At 47.0% G+C, this 23,745-nt stretch overlaps 1 protein-coding gene across 1 annotated transcript in view; it reads left to right on the forward strand.

Moving 5' to 3' along the window:
• Nucleotides 1-5,294: 5,294 nt before the first annotated feature.
• SLC8B1 (solute carrier family 8 member B1) overlaps nucleotides 5,295-23,745 on the forward strand; it is a 33,014-nt gene continuing 14,563 nt past the window's right edge. Inside the window, exons 1-10 of the mRNA XM_083590774.1 lie at nucleotides 5,295-5,577; nucleotides 11,555-11,989; nucleotides 13,851-14,003; nucleotides 16,548-16,600; nucleotides 17,156-17,213; nucleotides 18,604-18,709; nucleotides 19,810-19,977; nucleotides 21,332-21,439; nucleotides 22,020-22,076; nucleotides 23,500-23,630. Coding sequence (XP_083446900.1) covers nucleotides 11,828-11,989; nucleotides 13,851-14,003; nucleotides 16,548-16,600; nucleotides 17,156-17,213; nucleotides 18,604-18,709; nucleotides 19,810-19,977; nucleotides 21,332-21,439; nucleotides 22,020-22,076; nucleotides 23,500-23,630 — 996 coding nt within the window. The 5' untranslated portion in view covers nucleotides 5,295-5,577; nucleotides 11,555-11,827. The remainder of the gene's footprint in view (nucleotides 5,578-11,554; nucleotides 11,990-13,850; nucleotides 14,004-16,547; nucleotides 16,601-17,155; nucleotides 17,214-18,603; nucleotides 18,710-19,809; nucleotides 19,978-21,331; nucleotides 21,440-22,019; nucleotides 22,077-23,499; nucleotides 23,631-23,745) is intronic.

The raw sequence follows: 23,745 nt of genomic DNA on the forward strand, positions 1-23,745 counted from the left end.
CCTAATAGGTATCTAAAGCCATTTGCACAATAACAAAATATGTACATCATAGGAGCCTACACAACACAAAACATTGTTGCTGTATGTAGGTTTTATTTTATTTATTTTTTATCTTATATTTTGGAAATGTACATCCAGTGTTTTTTTACTTTAAATTTTTTGGGGCCCCCAAGAGAGTGGGACCATAAAGAAGGCTGATCACCGAAGAATTGGTGCTTTTGAATTACGGTGCTGGAGGAGACTCTTGAGAGTCCCATGGACTGCAAGAAGATCAAACCTATCCATTCTTAAGGAAATCAGCCCTGAGTGCTCACTGGAAGGACAGATCCTGAAGCTGTGGCTCCAATACTTTGGCCACCTCATGAGAAGAGAAGACTCCCTGGAAAAGACCCTGATGTTGGGAAAGATGGAGGGCACAAGGAGAAGGGGACGACAGAGGACGAGATGGTTGGACAGTGTTCTCGAAGCTACCAGCATGAGTTTGACCAAACTGCAGGAGGCAGTGGAAGACAGGAGTGCCTGGCGTGCTCTGGCCCATGGGGTCACGAAGAGTCGGATATGACTCAACGACTAAACAACAAATAGGTATCTAGAGCCATTTGCACATAACAAAATATGTACGTCATGGGAGCCTACACAACACAAAACACTGTTTCTGTATGTAGGTTTTTTTTATTTGTTTTTTATCTTATATTTTGGAAATGTACATCCAGTGTTTTTTTACTTTAATTTTTTTGGGGGGCCCAAGAGAGTGGGGCCCTAAGCTATAGCTTGTTTAGCTTATACATAAATCCGACACTGGCTCTAACCACTGCGCTACTGTGCTTCCCTTGTCATCATACGACCCTTCCTTATGCTGAGTTGGGCCATTGGCCCATCTAGTTCAGGGTTTCCCAAACTTGGGATGCCAGCTAATTTTTTTTGGACTACAGTTCCCATTATCCCTGAACAATGGTCCTACTAGCCAGGGATGATGGGAGTTGTAGTCCAAAATACAGCTGACGACCCAAGTTTGGGAAACCCTGATCTAGTTCCTTACTGTTTACTCTACACTGACCTGCAGTGTCTCGCCAGGATTTCAGACAGGCAGAGCAGATGCTCTAACCACTGAGCTGCAGCCTTCCCCCAAATTCACTGAGACTAGATGGCTTTTTGAGAACCCTTCTGTAAAGAGAGGACTCTGAACTTAGGTGATTAAGCCCCTGCCTGGGAACAAGCATTCTTGCCTTGTGCCTAACATATTTTTTCCATCTCAGTTCATTTCTCCTGGATTATTTTGAGAGAATTCAGACTTTGGGGATTAGGACTGTCTGAGGGGGATCTACTGGACTCCCTGACCCAAGTTGGCTGATGACCATTGGAACTGATGAAGCAGAAGGGTGGGAGGCGCAGCAGTAGGGAGTGCCGGAGCCAGGGATAAGGGGAGCCAGCCTGTTTCTGACCCCATCGTCCTCCCTGCTGAGTTCAACAAGGCCAACAAGTGAGATTTAGGACACATTCACACCATCCACGTAAGAGCTCCCTAGGAAGAGGGATTGCTTATTAAACCACTCTGGAAATGGTAGCTCTGGGAGGGGGAAAGGGTTCCCTGACAAACTACAACTCCCAGAATTCTTTGGGGGAAGCCCTAACTGCTCTGTTGTTGTTGTTTAGTCATGTCCGACTCTTCGTGACCCCATGGACCGGAGCATGCCAGGCACTCCTCTCTTCCACTGCCTCCCGCAGTTTGGTCAAACTCATGCTGGTAGCTTCGAGAACACTGTCCACCCATCTCGTCCTCTGTCATCCCCTTCTCCTTGTACCCTCCACCTTTCCCAACATCAGGGTCTTTTCTAGGGAGTCTTCTCTTCTCATGAGGTGGCCAAAGTCTTGGAGCCTCAGCTTCAGGATCTGTCCTTCCAGTGAGCACTCAGGGCTGATTTCCCTAAGAATGGATAGGTTTGATCTTCTTGCAGTCCATGGGACTCTCAAGAGTCTCCTCCAGCACCATAATTCAAAAGCATCAATTCTTTGGCGATCAGCCTTCTTTCTAACTGCTCATAGTGCTTTAAATCTCTGGTGCGAAGTGGGGCTGGCAGAGGGTAAGCTGGGCTTGCGTTGAGGCAGTGCGATGGCTGGCTTGGAGCTGACATTTAAATTTCCCATAATGCCTTGGAGAAACCCTACACCAGAGGCATTGTGGGAAACTTAAATGGTGTCTTTAAGCAGCATGGAGCAGTAAAGTGGTACCTTGGTTCTCGTACATAATCCATTCTGCAAGTCCGTAGGACTTCATAAACATTAGAAAACCAAGGTGCAGCTTCCGATTGGCACAGGCGCCCCGGAAACAATAGCCGACAGCCACATTGGATGTTCAGCTTCCGAAAAACGTTCGAAAACCGGAACACTTCTGGGTTATTTGCTGTTCGGGAGCTGAAATGATTGAGTACCAAGGCGTTCTAGAACCAAGGTTCCACTGTAGTTCCCATTTACAAGCAAGTTTTAATTATTATTTTTATATTTATCAATCTGGAGGAAGGGAAAGAACAGCTGTCTGTGGGTACAGCCTGCTTGATTAACTTCTTTGGACTTTTTATTGTTTAACAAAGCAACTGAAATATTCACAAATAAGAACCTGTTGTTTTGGGGGAGTGATGCTTTTTATATAGACAGCAAATCTTTATATGGTAATCATAGGAAAACTATGTTTATGTGTGCGTGCGTATTCCATTTGGAATTGATACGCTAGAATAAAATTTGATGTCTTACGATATGCTAGGATATTACGGTATCCAAAGTTGCGCCAAGTTGCTCATGTCATTGGCTCAAGGATTTCTGCTCCCACAACAGAACTTTTCCTGCTCTGTGGAACTCGCTCCCATAGGAGACAGTGGTGGCTACCAACCTAGATGGCTTTAAGAGAGGAGTGGCTGTCTACTAGCCACGATGGCTATGCTCTGCCTCCACAGTTGGCTTCTGAATACCAGTTGCTGGAAATTGCAGGAGGGGAGAGTGATCTTGCCCATAGCTCCTGCTTGCAGACTTCCCATTGGGGCATCTGGGTGGCCACCGTGAGAACAAGATGCTGGACTAGATGAGCCAATGGCCTGATCCAGCAGGCTTTCATGTTCTTATGTAAAGGGGGAGGTTCCGCTGTACAAGTGTAAATACTTGCAGTAAGAAGGATTTGGATGCCGCCCAATGACTTCAGATTCCACCCCCCCATCTACATTAACTACAGTGGTACCTTGGGTTACAGATGCTTCAGGTTACAGACTCTGCTAACCCAGAAATAGTACCTCGGGTTAAGAACTTTACTTCGGGATGAGAATAGAAATTGTGTGGCGGCGGCACGACGGCAGCGGTAGACCCCATTAGCTAAAGTGGTACCTCAGGTTAAGAACAGTTTCAGGTTAAGAACGGACCTCCAGAACGAATTAAGTTCTTAACCCGAGGTACCATTGTATAAGGGAGAGAAAAGTAGGTAGCAGTTTTGACTCCAAAGTTCATGCTTTCAGGAAAAGAGTGACTTTTGTTCAGGGGAGGACGGATTTGCCGTTGCAGAGAGAAACTCTGTGGCCCACCCACGTGGCCCCAAGCGAACAGTACAGCTTCCAAAGGAGACCTGCACTCGGAGACCCCAGTCTTGCCAAAGTACACAGGACTCTTGAGTTTTGAAGGGGCCTTGGCTATTTCAGCAAAAAAATTAAAAAGTCTCAGCTTTCCTGAACTGTGATAGGCCACGGCGATGGGAACGTGGGTGGCTGAGTTCAGTGGGTCTCATGTGATCCTGGTGGGGCAATTTCACAAGATGCCGTGTTGATCTTTTAAGCTCTTAAGGCTGTTATGTCACCAGCCCCAGGTAACAGGGCCCCTGCTCTCCCAGGAGAGTTTTTGGCCTATCAAGTGGAATGCAGCGTGGGAGAGACTGGTGGGATATAGCTGAAGGATCATACAGAGCAGGGCTTCCCCGGATGTCTGAGTTCATCCATCACTTTGATGGACTTATAAAGTTGACATTGAACCCCCCCCCCATCTTAATTCTTAAGAATGTGAAGTAAAATTAAGAAATAACGTTTATTAATCATCAATCACCATTACTAGGAATGGTAAAACATAAAAAAGGAAAATAAACAAGTGAAAATGGTTCCAAATTATTTTTTTTTGTACTATGTCTTGTAAATTTCTTTCCCAACCCTATTATTATTATTATTATTATTATTATTATTATTATCCCACCCTTTTCCCTGATGGGACTTAAGGCAGCTTACAAATAAAACTAAAAGCCATACTAATTAAAAAACATTGATAGAAATAAAACTATATACAGTTTTATATACGGACGTAATCCATGACGGAGGGACGTCAGCAACCCACAGCGTTCGTAACCTGCAGCGCCGCGTCTGCGCACGCACGTGATGCAATTTGGCGCTTCTGCGCATGCGGCGAAACCCGGAAGTAACCCTTTCCAGTACTTCTGGGTTTCCCTTTGTCCGCAACCTGAAAACACGTAACCCGAAGCGTTTGTAACCCGAGATACCACTGTGGTACGGTGGTATCTTGGTTGTCGAACTTAATCTATTCCATGGTTCGAAAACCAAGGCACGGCTTCCGATTCGCTGCACTCAATCGGAAGCCGCAGAAGCCATGTCGAACGTTCGGCTTCCAAAAAACGTTCACAAACCGGAACACTCACTTCCGGGTTTGTGGCATTCAGGAGCCAAGGTACAAGTACCGAGTACAAGTATCCAAGTACGAAGGCGTTCGACAACCAAGGTACAACTGTACATATATAAAATATATTAAAACTATACCAGTAATGACAATAAAAACAGCACCTCACCAGTTCCCAAAAGTGTGTTGGAACAAATTTTCACCTGTTGGACGAAAGGCAACAAAGAGGGAGCCAGTATGACTTCCTAAGAGAGAGAGTTCCAAATTCTGGGAGCAACCACTGAGAAGGCCTTTCTCAGTCCCCTTTCAACCCCAAGGCTTTTTATTTATCCCCTGTACAGTGACTCCATGGGGGCCAATATTGATCACTTTGGGAAACTGACATTAAAGCCATTTCTTTTACATCCACGATTTTACAGGTCCATTCAGTATGATGGATAGCCTTTATCTTCAGGGCCAGGGAGAGACTGTGTTCCGTGGGAACAGGGATGCTTGGCCAATATAAACCGGATTAAGCTCAAGGCCTATCTAGTCCAGCCCCGTTTAACTCGGAGAAAATTACATCTTAGTAAACACGAGATAGGGGCTGCCCAAGCGCTGCAGCAAGACTTCTGGGATAGTCGATAGAGCATGAGGCTCTCAATTTCAGGGGCCTGAGTTCGAGTCTTCGAGCTCCACGTTGGCCTGCTTTGCAGCGGACTGCGCTAGGCGTCCCTCGTGGTCCGGATTTTTGGACGCAACAGAAATACGGCTGTTCGCCTTTAAGGGGGAAAGGCAAGTTGTCTCTTTAAGCCGCTGGCGAGGGAAGGAGGGCTGAGCTGGCAAGGGAGGGCGGAGTTGCGGCTTGTTTGGCCGGCTAAAGGCAGGGGATCGGCGGCGCTTCCGCTGCTGCTGCCGGAGCGGGTGGGCTGTCTGCTTCTGCCGGTGAGTTGCAGCGGAGGCCGGTGGCTTGAAGCGCACAGGTGCGGCGGGTAAGGGCTTTTGCAAGGGAGCAGCGCCTTGCGCGCCCGGCTGCGGGGGATCTAGCTAACCGAGCCTCGCAGCTTCTGGCGTGGAGACGGAGGGCGCGATCCCGCGCGGCGCTTCCTCGCCTCTTCGCTCCTCTTTTGCGCGCTCAGGTCGGAGGCGCCCCGCGCGTCGTGCCAAGGCGAGCGGAGCGGGAGGGAAAAGAAGACGGCGGGCAAAGGACTCCGCCTGGCTGCTACTTGGCAAGAGCCGGAGAAATGGATGCCAATCCGAATCGGGGCAGGGTTTGTTTACTTGCTGAGGCTGCGTGTTGGCCTTCCGGGACCGTGGAGATGGGCGCGGGTGGGCATTGAGAAGAAAACGGTGGGTGGGAAATTGCGCGCGCGCGCATGGCACTTGGCTTTGTTTGCAGGATCAGACCAACGGCCTCATCCCGTTAGGCTTTCTCTAGAGTAGAGGCCACTGGGTCGTTTGCTACTAGCTCTGCCTGTTTGGGGGAAGGGGAACAAAACAGGAGGGGAATGCCCCCTTTGTGCCTGGGATCTGACACTCGGAAGAGGTAAACTGCGTTTGCCCATGGAGGTTCTATTTTGGCCAGATCGCTTTATTTATTTTCGTTTTGTAGCTCACCTTTCCTCTGTCCTCCCCAAAGGTACAGTTGGAATTTAGCTGGTATTTCAGGTCAGAGTGTTTGATATTTTGGTGGTGGGGAGAAAGTTCACAACCTAGGCAGTGGATGGGAACTGCTGCTGCCAGGAGACAAAAACTATAGGGAATATTGCTTTGTACCGAGTTAGATCCACCCTGCTCAGTATTGTCTGCACTGACTGGCAGTGGTGGATGCTCTTACTATTGACCATTTTACCTCTCCCCACCCCAGCTTGGCATCTCCCAGGTGTTTTGGGCCATAACTCTCTATTGCTGCCTGGGGCTGGTGAGTCCATATACCAAGACTTTTGTAAGACACGAAATTTGGGGAAGACTGAACTAGCCTATTATTAGAAGGGTTCAGGTGACCCCCCCCTTGCATGTTAAAAGCGGGTGCAAATGGTGGCAGCGAAGCAACATTAAGTCATTAAAAGCCTAATGGACCTTGCCAAGTCCTGTGATTGTGAATTACGTAAAAGAATTATGGGGTGTGTTTAGAGATAATGCATTTCCTTTGTGTCGGGAAACCTACATTACTGCGGACTCAGGCTGCTGACCCATCAATGAATGGATGTATTTTTCCAGCCAGTGGTATGAAGGGCGGTGATGCAAGCTTTGCAAGCTGCATAGGATTGTTTTTTGGCTTTCATGTCTGTGAGTTCTGTCTAACTTGAAGGGGGTTTGGTGGGTGTGAAGGTACATCGTCCTTCTAGCCGTAGAGGCAATTATAGATCATTTTCATTCTTTTATTTTGCAAAATAAAATATATACCACTTGATTGCAATAAAGCCCTGGAGCGGTTTGCAAAAAGAATAAAAATATTGGTTAAAAAAGAGAGAGAGAGTTTAAAATGTCTCTTTCAAACACTCAAAAAATAATTAAAGCAACAATCAGCCAAAAACCAGATTAAAATGCATTCTACATGTTAAGTACAGTGGTACCTCTGGTTACGTACTTAATTCGTTCCAGAGGTCCATTCTTAACCTGAAACTGTTCTTAACCTGAAGCACCACTTTAGCTAATGGGGCCTCCTGCTGCCACCACACAATTTCTATTCTCATCCTGAAGCTAAGTTCTTAACCCGAGGTAATATTTCTGGGTTAGCGGAGTCTGTAACTTGAAGCGTATGTAACCTGAAGCGTATGTAACCCGAGGTACCACTGTATAGGTATGCCTGAATAAAAAAAGGTTTTTAGTAGGCACAAAAAAAAAAAAACAGTGAAGGTGCCAGCCTGGTGTCAACAGGCAGGGAGTTCCAAAGTGTGGGTGCGGCTACACTGAAAGATCAATTTCTTGTATCTTTCCTCTTACCTGGTGTTTTCTCTTCTGCCTCTAGTAATTTAGGTGCTGTAGCCCACTAGTCCTCAGCCTTTTTAGGCCCAGGACCCACCATTAACCCAAACATGCATTTGGGGGGACCCAATTCTGATTTTTTTGTTATTTAAATATACCTGAAGGAGCGTTTCCACCCCCATCTTTCAGCCCGGACACTGAGGTCCAGTTCCGAGGGTCTTCTGGAGGTTCCATCACTGTGAGGTTACAGGGAACCAGGCAGAGGGCCTTCTCGATAGTGGTGCCCGCCCTGTGGAACGCCTTCCCATCAGATGTCAAGGAAATAAACAACTATCTGACTTTCAGAAGACATCTGTTGATGGAAGTTTTAATGTTTTATGTTTTATGGTGTTTTTGATATTCTGTTGGAAGCTGCCCAAAGTGGCTGGGGAGGCCCAGCCAGATAGGCAGGGTATACGTAAATAATAATAATAATAATAATAATAATAATAATAATTAATAATTAAAAAATAGCAACTGCAATGCCTGCAGAATGATGGAAGGGAGGGCTAATCCTATCTTCCCATATCGTGGTCCTGTCAGGAGCTGCTCCCCTCTGATGCAGTTTGCTCTGAGTATTTGGCCCCAATGGAAGATTCCCTGCCAGAACTCATTTCCTCGGGGGAGATTTTCATCAGGACTGCAGTATGGGAGGAAGTGGTTAAACCCACCACCACTTCCTGAAAGGGGTCATGTGATTCCAATTCTCTCCCCTCTCACAATCACACCTACACTGTCAAAATCAAACTTTGCACATGTGCATTTTAACCCATTACCTACTCCAGTCCTTGGTAACTGCTGCATTGAAAACTTAACATATAGGGTAACGGTCCTGGCTCAGTGGTAGAGCATCCTTGCAGGCAGAACGTGCTGGGTTCAATCTCCAGGAATGGCTAGGGAAAGACTCCTTGTCTCGAATCCTAGAGAGCCACTGCCAGTCAGTGTAGACAGTACTGAGCTAGATGCACCCACTAAGGACGCGGGTGGCACTGTGGTCTAAACCACTGAGCTTCTTGGGCTTGCTGAACGGAAGGTCAGTGGTTCGAATCCCCGCGATGGGGTGAGCTCCTGTTGCTCTGTCCCAGCTCCTGCCAACCTAGCAGTTCGAAAGCACACCAGTGCAAGTAGATAAATCGGTACCTCTGCGACGAAAAGGTAAACAGCATTTCCATGTGCTCTGGCACTCGTCATGGTTCCCGTTGCACCAGAAGCGGTTTAGTCATGCTGGCCACATGACGTGGAAAGCTGTCTGTGGTCAAACGCTGGCTCCCTCGACCTGAAAGCGAGATGAGCGCTGCAACCCCATAAAGTGGTACCTCTGGATGCGAATGAGATCCGTTCCGGAGCCCTGTTCGCATCCTGAAGCGAACACAACCAGCGTCTGCGCGTGCACGGGTCGCGATTCACCGCTTCTGCGCATGCGCGTGGTATTTTGAGCATCTGCACATGCGCGAGCGATGAAACCGGGAAGTAATGCGCTCCATTACTTCCCGGTCACCGCAGAGTGTAACCTGAAAACGCTCAACCTGAAGCACATTTAACCTGAGGTATGACTGTATTCACCTTTGACTGGACATAACTGTCCAGGGGTCCTTTACCTTTTACCTTTACCCGTCCTGGATGGACTCAGTAGTCTGACTTTGTATGTAAGGCAGCCTCCAGCCAAATGCGGCCCTCATAAGCCTCTAGCAGGCCCCTGGGCATCTTTCCCCAGTCCACACACTTTTCTCCTTGCTTGAACACAGAGGGAAAATCCATATGAACTAAGGCAATCCCAACAGGTGGTGATAGGGGACCAGTGGCCTTTCTGATGTATCTCTGTTCCAGTTCCCATCAGCCCCAGCCAGCATGACCAATAGCCAGGGGGCAACTGGGGCCGCAGCACATCACCAGGTGAAGATGGGTAGCTCAGTTGGTTAGAGCAGGGTGCTGGCAATGCCAAAGTTGCAGGTTTGATCCCCGTAGGCATATCCCTGCATTGCAGGGGTTTGGACCAGATGATCCTTAGGGTCCCTTCCGACTCTATATATCTATGATTCGATGAACTACCCCTGTTTTTATTAAAGCATTAGGGAGTTCTTTTGCATTTCCTTAATTCCAGGGGGGAAAAACAACCAGCATTTCTACTGAGGTTTCAGCCATCTGCACATTTTATCTAAAAATATAATTGACCGGCTGGAGAAAAAGCAGATGTGATTCATCAACTCAAGAAATGGTTATAAAACCCAAGGTGTACCGGAACACTGGAATCCTCGCGCCGGCTGTAAACAGAGGTCTGGGCAGAAGACGGTGTTTTAAAAATAGTGTTAGGAGCAGAAGGGCTGATGCGCTGAACTCCTTCTTCTGGGGAAAGGTTTTCAGGTTTTCAATCCTTTGTTATCTTGGAACAGGCCAGCCTGGGTAAACAAAGTGGCTGATAAGAATTCTCTCTCTCTCTCTCTTTTTTTTAAAAAAGAAATCCTCCAGAATTTCTAGGATCATTTGACTTTGTGACCTCTGTCACTCTCCTTCCACACCACCTGGTTTCATGCTAATTTGTACCTTGCTAGCTAGGTGGTGGTGAAAGGAATTCCCCGAGAAAAGATGCTTTTTAGTGTCAACAGAGTTTGATTGCATCTGGGTGAAATGTTGCAGCTAAACCTGTCTCACTGCATAGCGATGAGCTGGGTGGACCAATGATCTGATTTGGGACAATTCAACCTCCTGTGTTCCTTTTTAAATCAGCCCTTTTTATGAGGAACGATGAGGACTGGAATCTTTTTTTTAGGGGAAGGGATAGGTTTTTCCACATTACCTGGTCCTCAGAACTGTCTGCAGGCCACGCCCCTCTCTCTCCTCAAGCCACACCCCTTTTAACCTCGCCCTCTTAGAGAAGCCAGCCTTCTGTGTTGGTTTACATCTGTTGCTCCTCCCACTTTTGCCTCTGGCCCCGCCCACCGCATGCATGTGGCCCCTGGCAGGTCACCCAGAAGAGAATGCGGCCCTTGGGCATAACATTTTTTTAACCCTTCCTACTCCAGAGGGTGTCTCCTGATCCACCGGAGAAGAAGCTTTGTGCTAAAATAACCTGTAAGCACCAGTTGGAACCGTGGAATGGTATTCACAGTGATGGAACAGAAAGGGCAATTATTACTTGTAAGGAGTCCTTCCTTTGATGTTGTAGCACCTGCACTCTGGAACTCCCTGCCGACTGACATTAGGCAGACACCATCACCGTACTGTACACCTGCTGAAAGCTTTCCTGTTTCAGCAGGGTCTATCCAGACACCTGCTTTGGTTACATCTGTTTGTAAATTTGTTTTAGATGTTTTACTGTGTCCTTTAACAGCTTTCAGATGCATTTTTTATTTTTTTAAATCGCGTAGGTGTTTGCCACCCTGGCTCCTTTTGAAATGCACATTTACTAAAATAAATGAAATAGATGGGTTATTTATGCCTTGCTTTTCAGCAGAGGATTAGACCAGAAAGCAGCTTATAATTAAAATCCATATAAAGATATAATTAGGGGAATGGCAGTGTGTGTAGTGAGGGGCAGTTCCTTTTAGCCTCTGTTGACACCCTCCAAATTCCACCCTCTTTGCTCCAGGGGGAGAAAGGTGCAGGAACACGTGGAACTGGCCAGCTGCTGACCCTCAGAAACAGCCCTTCTGCAGAGTCTTCCTTCTGTAACTCCTATGATTTCGCTTTCTTCCTCTCCTTTTCCTCCCCAATTTTTAATTCGTTCATTTTTTGAAATGTTCATATGTGTTCCACCCTGGTGGTTGAGAAGGAGCTTGAATCTCTTCTTTTTAAAAAAAACAACAAAAACCCGACTCACTGTAATGTAAAAAAAGGGGTTTAGCTTTTCACCTTCTCTGATGAAATCGATTCTCCCCTTAGTAGTTGCGAAAATCTTTTTGGTGGTTTGATCTGCTGGTTTTAAAGCGGGTTTTTTTGCCCTTTTGCTTCTCCCCAGGTCCCAGTTCTCTCCACAAAGGGAAACCGCTGCAAGAGAATTCTCCAGCCTGAACGGAGAGGGGGCTACTTCTCCATTTCCATCAACGGCTGCAGTTTGTGAAATTTCCTGCTGGTTGGAGCAGGGGGGCTTCTCTTACTCCCCTCCCCTCTCTCCGTACCCCCGGCTCCCGGACAGGTGATGCCGTAAAGCGTGGACAAAGTGTGGACATCTTCGCTTTGTCAGGTGGCTGGCCTCTTCTGTTCTGGACGGAGAAACATTTGGCCAGCTGCCATGTGGACTTTCTGGGTCTTTGGAGTGGCCTGCATGGCAGCCGAGGGGGCCAGCGCAGTAGGATATCCCAATAGCTCAGAGGACCCCAAGGTCTCATCTTCTCTTCACTTGGACACCAGTGGGCAGCTCAACAGGATCCTGAGCTCAGGACGAGCTGTGGACGTGAGTAGCCGAAGGGGCAGAAAGAAGCCACCAAAATTGCTGTTTGGTTGACTATTTGCATTTATTAATTGCTTGCCCCCACAGGGAGTCTCCAAGCAAAAGGATCAGAGTTTCCTGGGAAGAGGCATTGATTGTTAAACCACTCTGGGAATTGTAGTTCTGGGAGGGGGAATAGCCTCTTAACAACTCTCAGCGTAACTTTCCATAATTATTTTGGGAAACCGCAGCTTTAAAGCACTGGTATTGCCGTGGTTTAAAGGGAAGATGTGAATGTGACTTGGGTTTCTTCAGCAAGCCTCCCAGAAGTCTTCTAGATCCCAAGGAGATTGCCTTCATTGACATTGTGTTATGACTGGAACGGGACTCGGCCCTTGCCTAGCAAGGACACCTAGCTGAGCTCACGCCTGCTCAGCCAGTGAAAATGCTTCTGAAGGGAGCCAAGAATGCCTGTTTGTGGCAGAGCCGGTTATTTCACTCTGCAGCGGGAGGGCCTGCCCCATAGATCTCCCTCCACCCTTATCTTGCAGCTGCTTTCAAGCCCAGATCCGAATTAGTCCTGACTCCTGGCCTCTCTCTACTCGGAGCCAAGCTGGGGGGTAGTTCTGCATGTGTATTATAGTAACCCTTTTCAGGGATGGTATGAGAAGGAATTCATTGAAGAAGACCTCTGTGGTCCTCTTTCATTCCAGGGCTGAACTACTGCATTGCACTTTTATGTGGGCATCCCTTGGAGACTGTTTAGAAGCTTCAACTGGTGTAGAATGCAGCAGCCTGCCTCATAATGGGGCTGGGCAGCCAGGAACACAGCATGCCAGCGTTCTGGGGTCTGTCAGCTGCTCCTCCTGTGCTCTCCTGGGAACAATCCGAGGTGGTGGTTTAGCTTTTTTGCAATACTGCGGGACCCAAATGCTAACTTGGTTTCCTAACTGTTGGTGTTCGCTGTTAACACCTTTCCCTCTGTTTCTAGTTCCTGTTGTAGTTTCATCTGGCATTCTTTTACAGCTCTGGCATTGAGTGGAGGGTTGGGCTGGATGGCCTCTAGATCCCAAATGATCTAAAATTATCAAATCACCTGTGAAATGTACAAAAGGCTTGGGAAAGAGAGGTTGGCACTCCCTTCATTTTCTTCCTTGAGAGCCTCTCCCAAGCAGGGCAAAAGGATCCTTTGATTTCTTATATAAGGGAGATTCAGATTCCCCTTTGTCTTAGGCCCTCCTATGGGCCTTTTTAATTTATTCGTTATTATTTTTTGATTGATTGATTGATTGATTGATATCCCACCTTTTTCTCCAAGGAGCCCAAGATGGCGTACATAGTTCTCCCCTTCCTCACTTAATCCCAACAACAACAACAACAGCCCTGTGCAGTAGATTTGGCTGAGAACACAGCAGGAGCGTAGGAAGCTGCTATAAACCGAGTCAGACCGTTGCTCCATCTACACCAGCTGGCAGCAGCTTCAGACAGGGTTCTCTCCCAGCCATACCTGGAGATGAGAGATTTAAACCTGGGACTTTCTGCCTGCAAGGCAGATTCCCTAACCAAGATAAAAGCAGACAACTTTTATTTATCTGTACGTTTACGTTTCCCGTTTTCCTCCAGCACACTCAAGGCAGTATGCATCCATCTCTCTCCCCTGTTATATCCTCACAGCAACCCTGTGAGGTAGGCTTGAGAGGCAGAGACGGGTCGCTGAGTTAGCTTCACTTCCAAGTGGGTACTGGAAACCTGGTCTCCCAGGTCCAAAATCTGACTCTTCAACCACTGCACCATGTTGGCCCTCCATAAATAAATGATTGGCAGCGACTGGACCCCCACGGTGGGATTTCTGGTCTCTTAATCTTATTTATTTTTGTCCCTCCAGTGCAGAGAGGTGGGGAAGGAAAACATCTCCAGACGTTGCTTCTTCATCCGGAACAACCCAGACTGCCAGATGGATGGCGGGTTTCTCAACTACCTCAATGGAGCTTTCTGCGTTTTCCCTGCTGCTCTCCAACCTCTTGCAGTGACCCTCTATGTAAGGACCAAAGTAGAGGAATCTGGGTGGGTGGGAAGGGATTTTAGGAGCCCCCCTTAATTGCGTTGCTGGTTGACTGCAGAGTCTGGGAGATGTCATGAGGTCCTCCTGACTCCTCTGAATACCAATTGCTGCAGGAGGGGAGAGTGATCTTCTGCTCAGTTCAAAAGTGTTGGGTGCTGACCTTTAAAGTCCTAAACGACATCGGCCCAGTATATCTGAAGGAGCGTCTCCACCCCTGTTGTTCAGCGCGAACACTGAGGTTCAGAGCTGAGGGCCTTCTGGCAGTTCCCTCACTGAGAGAACTGAGGTTACAGGGAACCAGGCAGAGGGCCTTCTCAATAGTGCCCCCCCCCCGGTGGAACGTCCTCCCATCAGGTGTCAAGGAAATACAGTGGTACCTTGGTTCTCAAACTTAATCCATTCCGGAAGTCCCTTCCAAACCAAAGCGTTCCAAAAGCAAGGCGCACTTTCCCATAGAAAGTAATGCAAAATGGATTAATGAATTTTACTCTCTAACGAGATCATTGAGCCATAAAATGAAAGCAATAAACAATGTGCTGCAGTCACACAATCAATCAATCAATCAGTAGCTGAACTGGGTTTCACATAGTCACACAAAAAATGAGCCGCAAAAACAAAACACAAAATAAAAGCAAAACTTGACAGACCTCAACGTAGCACTCAAAACGGAAGTGTGGCACTCAAAATGGAGAACGTTCAGCTTCTGAAAAAAGTTTGCAAACTGGAACACTTACTTCCAGGTTTGAAGTGTTTGGGTTCCAAGTTGTTTGAGTACCAAGGCATTTGAGAACCAAGGTACCACTGTAAGCAACTATCTGACTTTTAGAAGACATCTGAAGGCAGCCCTATTTAGGGAAGTTTTTAATGTTTGATTCTATTTTTAATAATCTGTTGGAAGCCGCCCAGAGTGGCTGGGAAAACCCAGCCAGATGGGTGGGGTATAAATAATAAATTATTGTTATTAATAATAATTATTCCGGCTTCTGGTCTGATCCAGCAAGCATTGTATTAGCTGTATCTTGCATGTGGTGCCGACAGGTTGCATGTGGCGCTGGGGGATTTTGAGCAAGAACAAGCAAACGTGAGCTGGTTCAGCTCGGCTGTGCAACAGGCGCCAGCTACTTAGGGGGAAGGAATGGCAGCCACATGTGGTGGAGCTGCGGGAAGGCAGATTGATCAAGCGCAAGGAACCGGCTCCTTTTAAGAAAGAGGATCTGCCTTTTTTTTGTGGGAAGAGGGACCAGGAAGGGATGACGCTGCAGCTAAGGGTGTTTGCTGGGTCAGGGCAAGGGCAGCTTTAGGAATGAGGAAGGTGGAGCAGGAGAACTTGCATTTTGGTATCTTTTCAGAGAATCTCCTCTTGTGAGTTTAGCCCAAGGCAAATTGCCTGATTTGCATTTGCTTTTGCAGGATCTGTACTGAGTTCTCCTCAGGCATCTTTGAATAAGGAAGTGAAAATCTCTGCCCACCTGCTCTCTGCCCACCTGCGCACCCCAGAAGGTGCATATGTGGCTCCAGAGACCACAAGACTCTTAATCTCAGGGTCGGGGGTTCAAGGCCCACATTGCTCAAAAAATATATATCCTGTGTTGCAGGGGGTTGGATGAAACAATCCTTGGGGTCCTTTCCAACTCTACAAATCTATGATTCTATCTAATCAAGAATGGGAACTGTTATTGACCAGGATTCCTATCCCCCATGGTGGGGGTACATAGGCGCCCCTTTGGGCTAGTAATTGATCAGTTGTGTGACAATTGGACAAGCCTGCCAAGATATGTAGAATGCATGCATGTTTTGACCTGTTTTCAGTTTTATCATTTTATTAAATAGTTATTTTATTTTTTTGTAAACCACTTTAAGGGGTCTCCCCCATTAAGTGGAGAGTGTGTGTATGTGTTGTGTGTGTATGTATGTATATGTATTAAATAAATAAAAATCTGGAGGAGCATGCTGAGCACATTGGTCAACAGCTTAGCAGACAGAGTTAGCCTGCATATTCTTGGCATCTGCATGTTCAATACCAAATGTCTGAAGAAGGATCAGAAGTTGAGTTTATTTGTGATGACCACAGCTTGGTGCTTGGAACACCTGCTTTGCATGCAGAAGGTCCCAGATTTTAATTCCTGGCATCTCTAGGTAGGACTGGGGGAGAGCCACATCTAATCAGTGCAGATAATCCTGAGCTAGATGGCCTGATGGTCTGACTCTGTATAAAACAGCTTCCTGCACTCCCAGAAGTTGACCCAGGGCTGTAGGTTCTGCAACAAGTTAAATTAGTATTCTGCAATTAAATATAAGATAAAGGGAAAGGACTGACACCTCTTCTGAGAATTTAGGGTACAGCTGAGTTCTAAGAGTGTTTAAGTTCAGTAGCAGATTGATTGATTTATTGAGAATTTGGATTATCAGAACTATGTACAGTTTTTTGAAAAACATTTTGTTCAAGCCACAGAATGTTTTGGAGTCTTTCCCTCCCCCCCCCCCTTTTCATGACCGGAATTGTCTCTGGGTTTCCTGCAGGCTCTGTGGCTGGTTTATCTCTTTGTCATCCTTGGGGTCACAGCCGAGAAATTGTAAGTAACAACAATGCCAGGCGTCTCTCACCGCAAGTTTTTAAAAGGTGGCTTCCTAGCCTTCAAAAATGGGGGGGAAGGGCCATAACAGGATATAAGGCTGTTTGGAAATGGGATGCTGTCATTCAGAAATGGTTCTCTCTACTTCCTCTCCAGTTTGTCATTCATTCATATTATATGCATACTGCTAAAAAATAGTCCCAAGACTCATCTGCACCGTGCATTTAAAAGCACTCTTCTGCCATGTTAACAAGCATGCCCCCCCCCAATAATCCTGGGAACTGTAGTTTGCTGCTCATGTAGACTGGGCCTAACTCTGCCCCCCTGAAGGCCAACTCCCCTTGTCGCAGGACCTTGACTCAGTGGCAAAAGTCCATTCCCCATGGCATCTCCAGGTTGTGTTGGGAGGGACCTCAGCCTGAAATCCTGCAGTGTAGACAACACAGAACCAATAATGGGGCTCTGAAAAAAAAAACAGCTTCCTATATTCTTCATATGGGGGGAGGGGCAATGCATCAAACTTGTAACCTTTTTTTCTTTCCTTCCACCCTTAAGCTTCTGCCCCAACTTATCTGCCATCTCCACCAAGCTGAAGCTGGCACACAATGTTGCAGTATCCTTTGGTGAATTTGTTCAGAGGCACCAGAGAAGGGTGGAATAGTGGGGAAGCTCATTGGGTCTTCTCAGTCTCCTGTTATCTAACCTGGTGGTGGTCTGATGCTAACAGGTGGGGGAACAAGGTGGATTGAACCCCTCCACCCAGATCGCAATGGTTTAATCCACAGGTGGAAGAATCCTCTTTTTTTTTTCACACGGGGGAGGAGGCACATTCTCCCTCATGGGCAACTTCCCAGGGGCCACATGCCAGGGGTGGGCGTGGCCAGAGGCAAAAAGAAGGCGGAGCATCAGGTGGGACCCTTAGCCCAAGGGTGTAGCCAACATGGTGCTCTGTAATTTTTAAATTTGCACTACAACTCCCATCATCCCTGGTTATTGGCCATGCTGACCGAGGCTAATGGAAGCTGGAGTCCCAACAGCATCCAGAGGGGACCATGCTGGCTACCCCTGCTCCCAACCTTTCTACAGTATGTCCCATACCAGCCAGGGAGATTTCTACACCAGCACATTCCTCTCCTTTCACCAGACAGACAGGCACCAAAGTTTCGGCCAGGCAAAAAATCCTTTGGCAATGAGGGTGGGGCACACAGTAGAGCTGGTGGTGCGGTTCCTGGGAGAGTCCCGAAGGCCAGATAATGCCTGAAGGACTTCCTTTGCCCCCCTTGGCCTGAGATTTCCCACCCCAAGTTTAATCTGTTAGAAGGCTTTTTTTCATCAACTGCAAAGCCCTGTGCTGGGTGCTGAAGGGCATCGCAACTGTGGCGTACAGTGGACGCTCGGGTTGCGAACGTGATCCGTGCGGGATGCACATTCGCAACCCGCATCTGCGCATGCGCGGGTTGCAATTCGGTGCTTCTGCGCAAAGCACGATATAGCGCTTCTGCGCATGCACGACCGCCGAAACCCGGAAGTAACCTGTTCCAGTACTTCCGGGTTTCGGTGGTCCGTAACCTGAAAAAACGCAACCTGAAGCGTCTGTAACCCAAGGTATGACTGTACAGTCATGCCTCGGGTTGAATGTGCTTCGGGATGAGCGTGTTCGAGTCGCACTCCGTGGCAACCCGGAAGTAACGAAGCGCGTTACTTCCGGGTTTCACCGCATGCGCAGACGCTGAAAATGACATCATGCACAGAAGCGCCGAAACATGACGCGCAGACACGAGTTACGTTTGCTTCTAGATGCGAACGGGGCTCTGGAACGGATCCCGTTCGCATCTAGAGGTACCACTGTACTGAGTTGAGCAGAACAAAAGGCGAGAGGCGTTGGCCACACCGAATTTTGGCCTTGCGCAAAATCTGAAAGAACAAAGCCAACATCCTGGAATGAGGCCCATTCCCTCCACTGGGCCTGCTGTCTCCATTTCTTCCTTAGCCCTTTCCTTCATGGTGTCACCTTCCTGGCTTTTGGGAATGGCGCACCTGATGTCTTCAGCGCCGTCGTGGCTTTCTCCGACCCGCGGACAGCGGGCTTAGCTGTTGGAGCACTCTTCGGTACGTGTCACCAGGGTTTCCCCTCTGCAAACCCCCATGTGCCTTAGTGTGTGGGGCAAGGCCTGCTTCTGCTTGACGCCTCCCTTTCCATGGAGGCGCAGGTTACAGCAACAGCCAAGGCGACATTTTTCCACCTTCGCCGCATCAAGCAGTTGGTCCCTTACCTTTCCCGTCCCGACCTGTCCACAGTGATCCATGCGACGGTCACCTCCAGGCTTGACTACTGTAATTTGCTCTATGTGGGGCTGCCCTTGAAGCTGTCCCAGAAACTCCAGCGGGTGCAGAATGCTGCAGGGAGGCTCCTCACAGGGTCTCTGCCATGGGAGCATATTCACCCAGTGCTTTTCAAGCTGCACTGGCTCCCGGTGGAGTACAGGGTCAGATTTAAGGTGCTGGTTTTGACCTTTAAAGCCCTTCATAAGGTCCATAAATAGCAACACCCTAGTGGTCCCGGGCCCTAAGGAAGTTAGATTAGCCTCAACCAGAGCCAGGGCCTTCCCTACACTGGCTCCGGCCTGGTGGAACGCTCTGTCTCATGAGACCAGGGCCCTGCGGGATCTGATTTCTTTCCGCAGGGCCTGTAAGACAGAGTTGTTCCGCCTGGCCTTTGGCTTGGAGCCAATTTGATTCCCTCCCCCTCTTTCTTTTTCCTTTCTCCTCCTGTGATGAGGCTGCATTTTAATATTTTAATGTTGTATTTTAATCTTGTTTTTAAGTTGTATTCATTCAACTTGTTTTTATTATTGTTTGTTTGCCGCCCTGAGCCCGGCCTTGGCTGGGGAGGCCGGGAAATAAATAAAAATTATTATTATTATTATTATTATTATTATTATTATTATTATTATTATTATTATTCTGTGCCATCGCCGGATGAAAATCCGCCAGTTATAGCATGACCAGCAGGGCCTTGTCCAATGATCATAAAGATTGCCTGGCTCTGTATGGCAGAAGGCCATCTACCAAGTATCTTGGCCCTAAGTGGTTCAGGGCTTTCTGTGCTAACAGCAGACTCTTGATCGTGGCTCCCTGATTGCTTGGCAGTCATGCCTTGCCAGTCTTCCAGCTATGTGGGAACTTACCCTTCCTTTCCTTTTCTCCAGGTGCTGGTATCTTTGTCACCACCGTCGTAGCCGGTGGCATAGCCCTGGTGAGGCCGTTCACTGCGGCCTCCAGGCCGTTCCTCAGGGATGCCATCTTCTACATGGTTGCTGTCTTCCTCACTTTCGTGGCCCTCTACTTTGAGGAGGTCAGCCTGGCAGAGGCCCTGAGTGAGTATATATCAAGGGCCAAGGGAAGCGAGTGCCATCCTAGCTCGGGCAAAAGGTCCCAGGACGTTTGGGAACCTGTGGCTTTCTCCAGTGTCATCCCATCAGCCTGGCTGATAATCGGGAAATGACCAGAGTCTCAGGATTATATATGTACATCCAGGGGTTGGGCAGCACCCAGCTTGACAGCAGTACATGCGAAAAAGGATCTAGGGGTCTTAATAGACCTCAAGCTTAACATAAGTCAACAGTGTGATCTAACAGCAAAAAGCAGCTAAGGCAATTCTAGGTTGCATCAACAGGTTTCTAGTGTCCAAGGGAAGTAATAGTCCTACTCTAGTCTGTTTTGGTCAGACTTGACCTGGACTTCTCTTTCCAGTTCTGGGCACCCCATTTTAAGAAGGATATTGACAAGCTGGGACGTGTGCAGAGGAGGGCAACCAAGATGATCAAGGGTCTGGAAACCAAGCCTTATGAGGAACAGTTGAGGGAGTTGGGTATGTTTAGCATAGAGAATAGAGGACAGAGAGGTGTTTTTTATATTGTGATTTTTTGTTCTGAACTTCCCTGAGATCTATGGCAGTATACAAATTGCTGTTGCTGTTGTTAATTAATTAATTAATTAATAGCTGTCTATCTGAAGGCCTATCAAATGGAAGATAAAGCAAGCTGGTTTTCTGCTGCTCCAAAGGGTGGGATCCGAACCAATGGATTCAAAGGGAGATTATGACTAAACATTAGGAAGAAATTTTTGATGCTAAGAGCTGTTCAACAGTGGAATGAACTACCCTGGAAGGTTTTGGACTCTTCTTCACTGAAGGATTTTAAACAAGTTGGATGGCCATCTGCCAGGGATTTTTTGGCAGTGGTTGCAAGAGCAATGGACAAGATGACTGTTGGGGTCCCTTCCAACTCCACAATTCTATTATTTGGCCTTGTTCTCTCTGAGCTGTGAATTGCACATGCTGAGAGTTATTCCCCTCTCAGAGGGTAATAAGAATATCTTGGCACCCTCAACAAACTACAGCTCCCAGGATTCTTGGGGGTGGGGAGCCATGACCGTTCAAAGTAGTATCATAGGGCCTTAAATGTAGGTAGGATTGGGACCTCTACATTTAAAACACATCCTTTCCCTCAAAGAATTCTGGGCACTGTAGTTTGTTTAAGGATTGCTGTGGATTACCCTTACTCTGCCGGGTAAACTACAGCGCTCACAATTCTTTGAGGGAAAGGATGTTCTTCGGATGTGCTCTAAAAGTAACAGTGGGTACGCAGACAGGGGCTTGCGTTAAATTGTGTGGTGGTGCAGGATGAGCAGGGCAAACGGGCTGTTGTGAAGGGCTGGCTTCCCCTGCAGGTTACCTCTGTCTCTACATCTTCTATGTCCTGACGGTCGTCGTCTCTACGTGGCTCCACAAGAGGCAGCGGAGGGAGAGGCCGGGACCTTCTAGCCCTGCAGAGCCAGGTGAGGGGTGCAAAGAGATATGTAGGGAAATCCTTCTCTTGCTTTGCATGCAGACCCTCCCAACCCTTATACAGTGGTACCTCAAATGCGTTGGTACTCAAACAACTTGGAACCCAAACACTGCAAACCCGAAGTAAGTGTTCCGGTTTGCGAACTTTTTTCGGAAGCCGAATGTGCTGTTTTGAGTGTTACGCTTCCAATTTGAGCGTTACGCTGAGCTCTGTCTGTTTTTGCTATTTATTTTGCCTTTTTGTTTTTGCGGCTCTTTTGTTTTTGTTTTGCTGACTGTGCGGAACCCAGTTCAGCTACTGATTGATTTGTGCGACTGCAGTACATTGTTTATTGCTTTCATTTTATGGCTCAATGGTCTCATTAGATAGTAAAATTCATGTTTAATTCATGTTTTAGGGGTTGTTTTTAAAAGTCTGGAACGGATTAATCCATTTTGCATTACTTTCTATGGGAAAGCGTGCCTTGGTTTTGGAACGCTTTGGTTTTGGAATGGGCTTCCGGAACAGATTAAGTTTGAGAACCAAGGTACCACTGGTAACTATTCTTTCCTCTCCTCGTCTTGCTGCAGAGCTGCCAACAGACTCTGAAGATGGGGACACTTCAAGTGCCAATGGAGGCGAATACGGTGAGTCGCATTTGAGCCCGTTTCTCCCGAGGGCTGAACAGATAACGCACCAACTCTTACGACAAGTGCTGCAACCCTTTGATCAGAAGATCAAAACTAAGCCAGGTTTAAAAAAAATTTAAAATAAAATTATTTGGTTTTCCAGATTAAAATTTTAAGGTCATATATCAAACATAGATCCATAAAAACAAGATTCCAATGAATCTCCTGAACTTCCATCCTCCCCTTTGCGGGTCCTGTTATTAATCATTTCCTCCTGCATCTTTCATGATGATCCAAATCTTTTACATCTCCATTGTATCTAGAATTCACCCTTAAACAACAAGTGATATTCCAACTCTACTGACAATTTTAACAGTTTACAACTGTTTGCTAACAGGTTTTAGTTAATGCATTGGTTGGAGGATATGATAATAATTAAGGGACCTGTGTATTAAGAGAACACTAGCTTACTGCCTGAAGCTTTTTTTTATTCTGGTGTGTTAACTGTAATAGGGGATGGTGCCAAAAACGATAAAGTTGAATGTCTATTTTATTATTCATGTAGGTAGCTGTGTTGGTCTGACGCAGTCGAAATATATTTTAAAAATTTTTAAAAATGTCCAGTGGCACACGAAAGCTTATTCCAAGAACAAACTTAGTTGGTCTCTAAGGTGCCACTGGACAATTTTTTAAATATATTTCTATTTGATGATGATGATGATTTTAAAAGTATGGTTTTCATTTGTGGACTGTTAAGTTGTGGGTGAACATATCAGACGACACAGCGATTCTTCAAACAGCTCTTGTTTATTCACAGAACTGAACTGAACTGAACTGAAGGGTTCAGTCAGCCTAAAGATACAATGTAACTGTAACAATTTTCTAAAACTATCCAATCACTGAACGTCACTTTCGATCCCTTATTTGCATAACTATCTACATTATCCCCCTGCTGGCCCAGGGTGAGAACTTCAGTACATAACATGGACTATCTTTGCTCTTTGCTATTTCTCAGCCTATATTAAGGTGTTTGGCAGTCCGCAAATTTTGTTTTAAATTTCATGGGTCAAGAGGCAGATGATAAAACAGCCCTCCATGCATAGAAAGAATTTTTTTTGGGGGGGCAGTATGTACTCTCCCTATTGCCCCATGATCCAATAATCTCCCTGTGCCTGCACATTCAACATGTGTCGGAAGGAGTTCTGTGCATGCATCGTGACTGGGGCTCTACAACCATATGCACATAGAACAACTCCTGGTGTGCGTTGAATGTGTGTGACTGGGGGGAGCAACTTCGATAGCTCTGCAACCTCCTCCTAACATAAATAATATTTCTGTGCAACCCTCCCTGCAAACACTTTCCAATTGGCTGACAGCTCTGTCAGTTTCTCCTGTCTGGGCCGGCTCTATCTATCTCACTTTACCCTCTCTCTGTGCATAGGGGAAGAATACCGACCTTTGCTGCCTTCGGAAGAGAGTACCCTCCAGATTCTGACACACTCCTTGAATCCTCTGGATTACCGAAAATGGAGGAGGAAGCCCTGCTATTGGCGGCTGCTCAAGATCTGCAAGGTTACTCTCTTTAAATGCATTTTTATTTTCTATTTTTTTACTTCCACCAATTTATTTATCTCAGCCAGTGACCAGCATTCAGAAACGGATATTGCACAAACATGTACAATAATAG

Source organism: Podarcis filfolensis, assembly GCF_964270895.1.
Source record: "Podarcis filfolensis genome assembly, chromosome: 16".
NCBI lineage: Eukaryota > Metazoa > Chordata > Lepidosauria > Squamata > Lacertidae > Podarcis > Podarcis filfolensis.